Here is an 11,134-nt window from a genome sequence, read left to right as displayed (position 1 = left end):
ACAATAGCAGTCCAAAGCACCACCCTGTGTGTCACACAGGGCCCTGTCAGCAGTGTGTGGTGACAGATGGCACCCAGCAAAACATCACTACACATCTTTTTTTCTTTTTCCTTTTTTAAAAAGATCCACAGTTAGCTAATATTTGATTTTATATGGGATTTTCTTACCCTACTGCATTATCCACTGATCAAAAACCTGAATTAAATATGGGAGGGGAGAATGCAGGGTGCCACTTGGATGAGTATAACATTGTGTGGGCAATGTGAAAAACAAGTATACCTGGAATATATCAGATCCACTTTAAACTGCCTGTATACACAATCCTGGCAACATTGGATCCTTTGCTTGGGACTCTGCACAGATTTACCCTTATGAGAAGACACTGAGAGGGCTGATTTAGATCAAGATCTCAGTGGGGGAAGGGAGAGGCTCCCTCTCACACAAACACCCCCCCCCCCATCCTGTCCTTCAGTGGTGTCTTTGGGAGGGTTTTAGGCAGGGGACATTCACTGCACTACCTGAAGATGCCGGGGATTGAACAGGTAATTTTCTGCATGCAAAGCAAATCCCCTCTCACTGGACAACAGCCCATCATCCCATTAGAGCAGTTTTAAGAAGGACAATCCTGATTGCCCCACCACTTGCTTTTTACAAGGACAACAGGATTTGAATCTCCTGTTCCTTCCCATTATGCCAAGGCAGTGTGTGATGAGAACAGGACCCCAGAGGAGTCCATGGTGTGTCCTGGAACTTGCTCTCTCTGTTCCAAAGCTCCACATGGTAACCCATGAAGGTGATGTCTCTTCCTCATTTCAAATGCCACAGACACAGTTTCTGGAGCCAAGCCATTCAAGTACCAAGGTACCACTGTTCTAGACTTAGAAAGTCATGATCAGTGCTTTTTTTTTCTTTAAAAAATCTTTAGGGGTACTCTCATTTTCCTACTCATATTGAAATACTGCCCCTCAATGAGGCCAAACTTAGATTCACAAAATGTTTAGGGGTATGCGTACCCTTGCATCCCCCCGGAAAAAAAACCACTGGTCACGACAATATTTTTGGTTGGCACGCATATTTATGGTATGAAAAGGTGAAAGTTCATAAAGGATTTACAAATATAATTAGGGAAAAATTCTATAGAGTATGGGATAAATACAAGAATTTATTAGAGGTAAAAACACCACTTTGGCTCTCACCATTGGAAGCTATAGCAGTAAAGAAATAGAACATGATAGAAGGGTGGACAACTTATAGAAATTTATTAAAACGAAGGAGGAGAGTATAAATTTAAATAATTTAAGGAATTATCAAGGAAATTAACAACATGGATACAATATCATTTGAATGAAGTATTTAAGAAAGATAGGATATGAGGATTTGGGGAATAAATATCACAACTGGAGAGAGACCTGTTGCAATGGAATGTAAAAGTGCTGTCTAAAAGGTATAACATATTATTGGAATGGGAGACAAAGGATGAGCAGGTAAAATCCTAATGATACATTGAGTGGTCTTTCTTTTAAAGCAGGATTTTTATCCAAAGATTCAAAGGTCCTGATCTGAGACTAGCTGACTGCCGTGAGATTTAACTTGCTACCCAGAGAATAAATCCCAAAACCTCAGTACTAGAGCCAATTCCTGAGCCCTAACAATCCTAAAGAGGCAACAGACATCTCTGCACATCCAGTGGGGGAATGAGGGTCATTTCACCCCCTGGCTCTGTGCCCACTTCATTCCACCTGAGTCACTATGCTTTCTGAAAGAGCAATACACAAAATGGAGGCACCTCAAGTCATTCAAACTCCCATCATTAGCAGGCAGGGGGCGGGAATTTATAGTGGTTTCAATGTTCAGTTAATCAAAGCTTTGTGATTTTGATAAACTGGGGCAAGGCCTTAAAAGACAAAGAGAACAAGCCATTTTATAAGGAAAGGATGAGTAAGATGTTCTTGGGTGTTTGCACTTTTGGAGTCAGCACTTTCCAAATAAATTTTCATGCTGCAGTTATGGGGAAGTGAACATGTGATTCCAATGCAGACATCGTAAGGGAAGAGTGGAGAAGATGCATGGTTGGGGGTACAGGTTGAAACTTTGGGGAGGGGGCTGCAGGGCTCAACACCCCCTCCCCTGCCCAGGCAGCAGCCATTGTTACAACAGCAGCTGTAGCACACGAGTGCCCCATCTCTTTGAGATACTCGCACGTGCATGCACACACACGTGTCTAAGTCACCATAGAAAACATTAACAAAGTGTGGGGCTTAAACAATTATTTTATTTATGGCTACAGCTTTTGTGGGATGATGATGATGAGTGGTCAGAGGGAGAAGAGGGAGCAGACTGGGAGGAGGAGGGGTCAGAAACTGATGTTCCTTCTTAAGGAAATTTAGTCCCTGAAACGAGGGGACTGCACGTGTCTGAATTTCCCCTGATCTTCCTAAGAAATAGGGGGAGGAGAGGGAAGGAAATAGATCTTTATATTTCCTGATAAAGTTCCTCAATTTGCCGCTCATATTATAACTCAGCAAGAGGAGAAATTTGAAAACAAGAGCAAGATGGTTCTACTTGGTGTTTATGAGCAAGAGGAAGATGGAGATCGTGTATACCTGGCAGAGACGGAAGAAGCCAAGGCACCCAAAACAGCAGGTAAATATTTGGGGTGTGCCCTGGCCTCAAGATTTAGATCCAGATTTGGCAATTCAGGAGCACTCTCTCTCTCTCATCTGGAAGCACTTTGTGGTAGCTGAGTCCAGATTTGAATTCACCTTTAGGGGGACTCAAAGATCAATCTAAGTGGTCCACTTGCTTTGGACAGAAGCTTACCAAACTGGCAGGCCTGGTCCCCCTGCTAAAGTACAGAGACTCAGAAATGTGCATAACTTAAATTTATGGGCAGAAGTTGATAAAATTTGCAGACATTGTCCTCCTTTCCAAGGGAGAGATGCCTGCCAAATAGCTGCAGTGGTTCTCCCGTAAGGGAAGACTATATCATTATGGGGGGGGGGTCACTTTATCCCATAGTGTTTTATGGGCAAATGGTTAGAAAATAGATGATATTACTGAGCAAATGGTTGGAAAATAGTAGATATCACAGAGGAATCAAAATTCCTCAGGGTGAAAAACCTGCCAAATTTCAGATAAATATGTCCATTGGCTTTTATGACGGGAGTCTACAGCTGATTTGGGAAAGGGGAGAAGTAAAGGGGTTTTCTTTCCTTCCAGTGGCTTTAGAGTGGGCACCACTTCAATAAGCAGCCACGGTGAAACTGCACACTGAGCAGCAAAGTGTTCACCTGGCTTCAGGTACCTGGTACAGCTAGTGCCAGGTAGAGGAGATGCTAGGGCAGGAGACTGGCAGTGGCAGGTATTTTAAGATACAGCTGGAAGGAAGATTTACATGCTCATGACTTTTGTCAAACTTTCTTTGACCAACCCGGTCTCTAACAGCAGTTTACTACTTTGCACTTCACTTGACCTGGAGATAGGAGGTCTAATTCAATTATATTCTCAATTTCCTGGGAGTAAGCTCTATTGAATGCAAAGGGACTTATTCCAAGAAAACATACGGTGGATTGCACTGCTATGTTCTCGGACCTGTACCAGCAGACCCAGCTCCTGGGTCCCTGCTGCTCTGTTTAGTCAGGTTTAGTCACAGGTAGGGATGAGGAACTCAATTTTGTTCATGTTTAAAGGCAAATTTGCCTAATTCATTTCCACCTCATTCAGATTATCACTTTTAAGTACTGCTTGAAAACTGTTTTAAATAACCAACTTGGATTTGTAGAATAGCCTCCAACTGACTACTGGGTCAGGACCCAAGGCAGCTAGAAAAGCCAGCTGGGACTGGGGACAACATATATGAGAATCAAAGCACAGCCATCCTACAAAATTTAAACGCCCCTGAATTTTGTGGTGCAGTTCTCCAACCAGTATTTACAAAAATGCATCTATTTGAGGAGAGTGTGCATAAAAATGAATATATTAGTGAAAACAACATACAAGATGCATTATTGAGGGAAATTAGAATCATAGAATCATAGAGTTGGAAGAGACCACAAGGGCCATCGAGTCCAACCCCCTGCCAAGCAGGAAACACCATCAGAGCACTCCTGACATATGGTTGTCAAGCCTCTGCTTAAAGACCTCCAAAGAAGGAGACTCCACCACACACCTTGGCAGCAAATTCCACTGTCGAACAGCTCTTACTGTCAGGAAGTTCTTCCTGATGTTTAGGTGGAATCTTTTTTCTTGTAGTTTGGAACCATTGCTCCGTGTCCGCTTCTCTGGAGCAGCAGAAAACAACCTTTCTTCCTCCTCTATGTGACATCCTTTTATATATTTGAACATGGCTATCATATCACCCCTTAACCTCCTCTTCTCCAGGCTAAACATGCCCAGCTCCCTTAGCCGTTCTTCATAAGGCATCGTTTCCAGGCCTTTGACCATTTTGGTTGCCCTCCTCTGGACACGTTCCAGTTTGTCAGTGTCCTTCTTGAACTGTGGTGCCCAGAACTGGACACAGTACTCCAGGTGAGGTCTGACCAGAACAGAATACAGTGGCACTATTACTTCCCTTGATCTAGATGCTATACTCCTATTGATGCAGCCCAGAATTGCATTGGCTTTTTTAGCTGCCGTGTCACACTGTTGGCTCATGTCAAGTTTTCACACTGTTGGCTCATGTCAATATATGTATTGTTGTAAAATACATATATTAGTGACAACTGCATTTAAAAATATATTTAATAGGATAAATTCACAATATTATGCTCATGAATCTTCATGAGGGGTTTTTACATATAAATGTGAAATGCTGCAGAAATGTGGAGGTGTGACCTTAAGATTGGAACGAGAAAGTGGGAGACTGAAATTGAGCTGTTCTTCCATTGCTGGTAGGGATGTCAATGCACCCAAAGCTGCTTCCCAGGTGCCAACGCTGTGGTTTCCACACTCTGTTTCATAATTTCCTTTAGAAATGTCTGATTCATTTACATTTTTTAAATGATAGCTAAGAGTCTGGGGCCCTTGCTGGCTGGGGGCCTGGAACACATGTATCTCCCTCCTGCCAACAGCTCTCAAACACATCAATCCAGAACTGCTCTGCTTAATTCACCATCCACCATAAACTAGGTGGGGGGGGGGGAGAGAGAGAACCAACCTTTAAAGCAACAAAAACCAACATCCCTTACATTTCTCGTAATTTTAGATACCCAGTGACCCCACTGGATGTTACTTGATAGCCAACTTCATACAATTCTGCTTGAAATTTGTTGCTATCTTTCTTCTTGAAGACAGATTCTTCCTCCGGTGGAAATGGAGCTCCTCTTTCCTGGTTTATGGGCTCCTGGCGCTTGCTTACCTGCTGATCATCATCTTGCTGGGGCTTCTGCTCTCCAATGGTAATTGAGGGACTCCAAAGTCTGAAATGCTTCAGTAGCATTATGACAAAATGTGGGAGGGATTCCAACCCCCCCAATTCAGACTCTCACATTTAAGCCCAGTCTGAAAACAGTTTAAAATAACCAGATTGGACTTGTAGCCACCGACTGACTACTGAGTCAGGGCCCAAGGCTGCCAGAACGGGCAGCTGGTCTGTGGACAACCTGTTCACTTCTCCCTTACCTTGATTCAGACTGTTGGGCCACCCGCCCAGCCCAGCCCTGTTTCCTTCAGGGTCTCCCTTCTTGCTTTTGGCCTTCTTGGAGCAGTGCTGTGGGGAGGCCTGCTGGAGGGATGAGGACTTTATTGAGGCGGCAACGCCATAACTAGCCACAGATGTGGTTGAAGGCCCCTCTTGCTGCCTAGAAGCAATGCCTCTGATGGCAGACAAGGATGCAGAATTCAACTCAAGAAGAAACGTGCATATCTGCAGATGTGCTTTGTGAAGGGCAGCCTTTGAAGGGCCACACGTTCTGTATCCCTGATCAAGAATCCAAATAAGTACTGGAAATCCCACTGAGAATATTTTAAGTGCTGCATGATGCTCATGTCCTTATATATGGACAGTTCTGTACGGTGTACAGCTGCAAAGTTGCAGAACTATATTTCACAGTATAGTCGGGCAAAGGAGAGTTAGGTTTTCACTTGATGAAGTGACTGCACTGTTATATCAGGCCCACCACTGTTTTTTAAAAAAGGTTTTGCTCAAAATGGCTCTTCTAGTTGATCATACATGATGACTCTCGTATTTTTCCTGATGACCTAGGAAAAGGAGGGAATGAAAGGTAAACTTGAAACATGGAAAGTGGCCACTGTGTCTAAGTCTAAGCATGTACAGAGTGTTTTCCCCTCAAATTACTTTGTCATTTGAGTTCCCAGTGGGATTCTCAGCAGGGTTTATGTTCTAACAAATGTGGCTTCCAGGCTGCCAGAGTCTGGCTTATTCTGGGTTAGTTCAAATGGAATGAGAGAAGAGGTCTCTCCACCACATCTCTTTTTGCCTCATATGAACTGGTAACATTGTATGTGTTTGTATCTCTTCTTACATTTTCAGAATCAAAGTTTTCCTCAGAAGCAAAAAAGTTACATAAACAGCTTGAAATGAGCAAGGAGCGTAAGTGTCTTGCCAAAACACTGTTCTGGGAAGTTTTTAACGTGTGATATTTTAGTGTATTTTTGGTTTCTATGGAAGCCGCCCAGAGTGGCTGGGGAGGCCCAGCCAGATGGGCGGGGTATAAATAATAAATTATTATTATCATTATTATTATTATAAAACCATCTGGGGCTTGCGGCTGCAATAGCCTGGGGGAGGTGGTTCTCGCCTGGCATTACGCCAGAGAGCCTGTTTCCACTGCAGGAGGGGCATAATTTATCATCCACAATCATTCCTCCAATGCCTGGCTTTAGAAGGCAGGTCTTCCCCATCAAAGCGGCATCTTCCAGGGAAGCCTGAACTCTAAGCATCTCATGGGCCAGGAACTCTGTGAGTCCCTTGAGCTGGGGGAGCTTAGAAACAGGTGTAACTCATGAGCTTGTGCCATTGATGTGCTGCAAACCCTCACAACCCCAGTGCCCCCAGGATTACAGGGATGAAATGGGCTTGGCTGCTGCTGCCTCGGTGAGCATCGCTGCCCCCTAGAGGAGCAAATTCCACCTTAACTATCTACTCTGTGGAAAAGTATTTTCTTCTGTCTCTCCTGAATGTTCCAGCCTTCAGCTTCCCGGGATGCCCCCATCCAGTGCTGTGCTGAGAGAGGGAGAAAAGGCTTTCTCTATCCCCTAAAAAGCCCCACATTGTAACTGTTCTTCACAATTTAGAAAGCATGCCTATATATATATATATATATATATATATATATATATATATACACAGAAAGAGGGTACGTCTCTCCTCCTGGTGGGGAAGGCTGTGGAAGGATGGCCGGAGCGTGCCCGCTCCACCTGCAGTCCATTGGGTGAAGCCACGGTCAGGGCTTTCATTCTGTGCCTTTTCTCTTTTGCCAGTGTTCCCATGCGGTTCCAGAAGCAGGGAATGGGAATACTTTGACGGTCGGTGTTACTACTTCTCCCTCCAGAAGGCTACTTGGCACACGGCTAAGTCACTTTGTGCAGAGCGCAATTCAAGCCTGGTGGTTATTCATGATGAAGCCAAGCAGGTAAAGGTGCTGGAGTCTTGGCTGGGGTGGGGATTTGTTGCCTCTTCAGTGAATTTTTGGAAAGCTATAATGCATTTTGTTATGCTATTTTTACTAATATGTGCATTTATGTGCAAATATTACCCTAATAGATGCTTTTTTGTACTTGGTTGGAGAACTGCATTGCAAAATTCAGAGAAATTCAAATGTTGAATGATGGCTTTGCTTAGGTTCACATATTGTTTTGGAAGGTGCAAATTACATAAGATCATCTTTAAATGCAAGCTGAACAGGCAGAGAAAACAGTACAAAACGCTTCCTGCATGTGATGTTTCAGCTGCTGGTGATTGTCAGCGATTTCAGTTTCACCCTGAGTGAAAGACCAGCCAGACAGTGATGGTGGCCACTTATGAATCACCTACAAAAATGAAACAAAGTATCAAAAAAATAGGAGAGTTACATAAGATTTACATATGAATATGTATAGATAAACACAAATATAGATATAATGGCTTCAGTTTAAATAGGAATACAATACCCTCTCCCCTGGGTCTGCCTGCTCAGTCCTCTGTCCCAGCGCTGCTAAATATAGACAGGCAGCTTGAAGATCTCTGCTCTCCCTTCTGCATCTTTAACCTGGACTTGAAATAGAGAACTCTTTCAAACAGAGAACTGTTATCTGTAAAGTAGGCCATGTGGACACTCTGTAGATATTTAGTGGCAAGTGTGGCTCTGGAAATCCAGGTTTGCTGATCAAAATGCTTCCTGACTAGGGAAGGCAAGCCCAGAGCAGGGACTCATGCAGAGACACAGGGAGCATCTTCCTCAGAGGCAGGGAGCTTTTCTGTTTTTCTTCATTGGGATTGATTTGACAAGATGTGGCCCCACCCCCAGTGAAAGCAGATTGGTTGGAAGTACATCTTACTACTGAATCATGCACTCAGCAATCCTATACCCTCATCTTGGGGGTAAGCCCCACTCTGAACTCAGTAGGACTGACTTCTGAGTAGACATGTCTATGACTGCACTGGAAGAGGGGCAGTCATCCAGATGGATGCTGAGGTATTTTTTGCCTGGATTAACTGATCCCAGCTCACAGGAATCATTCTTGATTTTACATAACCTACTGCTGTACTGAGCCTACATTTTGTGAATGAAATTACTCTTCTAATTTGTGCTGGTGATTGTGAATATGGAACCAGAGCAGCTTCTCCAGCTTGATACCATCTTCTCCTTTTTGGTCTTGCAGAATTTCCTAGAGTCTCGAACCAAGAATGAGCGTTATTGGATTGGACTCACTGATATCAATGAAGAAGGGCAATGGAGGTGGATTGATGGCATCAGTTACTTAAACAACTACAAGTAAGACAGAGGACCATGAACGTCACCACTTTGCCCATCAAGCCAAGCCCTTGCTGTGTCCTGTGATCCAGCAAGCACTTGGCAAGGCTCCTGTTTTGGCCATCCTGGGAAGACAACAGAGACGGGAGCTTTGCTGAGCCCCTGGTCTACAGTGTTTTCTTTATCCCAGGAGTAGCTAAACAGTCCTTGGCCTGGTAACCCCCCCCCCTTGACCCCTTGACCCCCCCTTCTGCTGCACCCCACTCTCTCTCACACTACCCGCAAATTGCCTTGAGAGTTGGCAGACCTTTCTGAGAGGCTCACCCTTCATGATTTATACCACCATCATAGCAAACTCCTCCAAGCAACCTCAAAGATTACTCAGTCCAGATTTTTACTCTGGATCAGGATCTCCCCATCTCCATAACTTCTCTCATGTATTTGTTCATGTGTAGGAACCCAAATTCATAGAACTGGGCAGACTCAGGGAATTGTTTCCTATTTTTTTAAAGGGGGAATCATAGAATTGTAGAGTTGGAAGGGACCCCAAGGGCCATCTAGTCCAACCCCAGCTGATGGGAGCTGGCGGCCAATCACATCTGGAATGCACCACGTTGGTTAGCCTGCTCCAGCTTGACAGAACAGGAGCAGCTGCCACCAGCCGTGGATGGGAAGAGAAACAACAATGGCTGAGGAGGGAGCAGGGAACCAGCAGCCTGCAGACAGTTTCAGGTGTGGGGCACATAAGGGGCAAACCTTGGCTGAAGGGGGCTTTGAAGGCACTAACCACTGGCCCTGCCTGCAAAGTCCCTTGTGCAACACTTCCCAAGCATGCAGATCATCAGGTGTTTGGGGGGCTCTGGACAAAGTGCTTAGCAAGCCCAGGGTTCGGTGTTTCCCAAACACAGGGCCTGCAAAGCTCTTTGCATAGCACTTCAGGAAGCACCGCAAAAAGGGGCTTTGCAAGTTCCTTTGGAGAGGAGGGGAAAGCTCAATTTCTAAAAGGAGCATTTTTGTTATTTCCAAAGGAAGAGGTTTGTATTCCAGGTGCTCCTCGCAATGGTTTCAATACAAGCTGCTTTCTCTGCAGGGGGTGGGGGTGCTGCTGCTTCGGAGCATTCTTTCCTCTGCAGAGGCTCCTTCTAACCAACCACCAGCTGCTTGTCAGTTAAAGGGAGCCTCTTTGATTGGTTGTGCCTGGGTGGGATGCCTTGAATTGCATGGAAGAAGGGAGCGAGATAAGCAACACAAATAAGCTAGTGACTGTGTCCAAAGCCACCCAAGTGAAGAACGGAAAATAGAGAAGGAATAGCTTGGCAGTTCTAGTATTGGGGGCAGAGGGGGAGCAGAGGATGGTGTGGCTAGAGAAGAACTCTTGCCAGGTTCTTCAGGGTATCTTAACTGCCTTCCTCGTTTAGGAAATGGAGACAAGGCGAGCCCAACGACCATGAAACCAAGGAAGACTGTGCCCAGATCCATGAGGCTGGGGAATGGAATGATGTGCCCTGTAACTTTCAAAGCTTCTATGCATGTGAGAAACCTTTGCCTTCCTGAGGAAGAACCATGAAAAAGGCACCAACTAGCAGGAACAGGGCTGCAAGAGCAGGCCATTTCTCCACTTCAAACTATCTGCTTCAGAGTGACAAAGACTATGCACAACTTGAATGTAGCTAGAATTTTTATATAAAGATCTTTATGTTTCTAAGCAATTTAATAAGAACCATATTATACTCTAAGTAAAGTTTTGTAATCAGAATCATGTCCGGAGGCTGGAGTCAATGTCAATTCCTCTTTCCAGGTTGTTTCTGTATGCCACGAGATGTGTCTCTCTGTGTGTTTGGTAGTCCCAATTGCTACACCTGGGGAGGGAAGGAGAGAAAGAATAAGGCCAGTAGTGGTTTAAATGGCTATGGCTGTATATGCACCATACATTTAAAGGCAGTTCTGGGAGCTGTAGTTTTTAAGAGTGCTGGGATTTATAACTTTGTGAGGGGAAGACTACAGCTCCCAGGATTCTTGGGGTATGCTTTAAATGTATGGTGTGTATAGGGGTAGAATAGGAATGTGTGGGTGTTTATGAATGGGGTGTAACTGTATATGGATGAGCCTGAATGGAAAGTTGATGAATTTGGGGCATGGATGGTATGTGAAAATGGGGGGGGGGGGTGTTATCTCCCTCACCCCTGGAGTGCCAAATTTCACAAGTCACTGGGACCACCCAC

General features: G+C 44.7%; 1 protein-coding gene across 1 annotated transcript; it reads left to right on the top strand.

The window, feature by feature from the left end:
- The first annotated feature begins 2,445 nt into the window (after positions 1-2,445).
- On the top strand, positions 2,446-10,668 carry LOC307211323 (hepatic lectin-like). The gene is made up of 6 exons (XM_079967870.1): positions 2,446-2,643; positions 5,289-5,396; positions 6,491-6,550; positions 7,441-7,592; positions 8,821-8,933; positions 10,331-10,668. The coding sequence occupies exons 1-6, from the start codon at positions 2,553-2,555 to the stop codon at positions 10,464-10,466; spliced, it is 660 nt and encodes a 219-aa protein (XP_079823996.1). The 5' UTR covers positions 2,446-2,552; the 3' UTR covers positions 10,467-10,668.
- Positions 10,669-11,134: the final 466 nt, after the last annotated feature.

This window comes from Podarcis cretensis (genome assembly GCF_951804945.1).
Source record: "Podarcis cretensis genome assembly, chromosome: 2".
NCBI lineage: Eukaryota > Metazoa > Chordata > Lepidosauria > Squamata > Lacertidae > Podarcis > Podarcis cretensis.
The sequence above is the reverse complement of the archived record's forward strand: the minus strand, read 5'-3'. Positions and strand labels throughout refer to the sequence as shown.

Bases quoted from the DNA above. Each gene is read 5' to 3' on its own strand.
- LOC307211323 (XM_079967870.1), top strand. From the start codon at position 2,553: ATGGTTCTACTTGGTGTTTATGAGCAAGAGGAAGATGGAGATCGTGTA. The intron at 2,644-5,288 runs GTAAATATTTGG...TTCTTCTTGAAG, and splicing joins CAAGGCACCCAAAACAGCAG to ACAGATTCTTCCTCCGGTGG. The intron at 5,397-6,490 runs GTAATTGAGGGA...TTACATTTTCAG, and splicing joins GGGGCTTCTGCTCTCCAATG to AATCAAAGTTTTCCTCAGAA.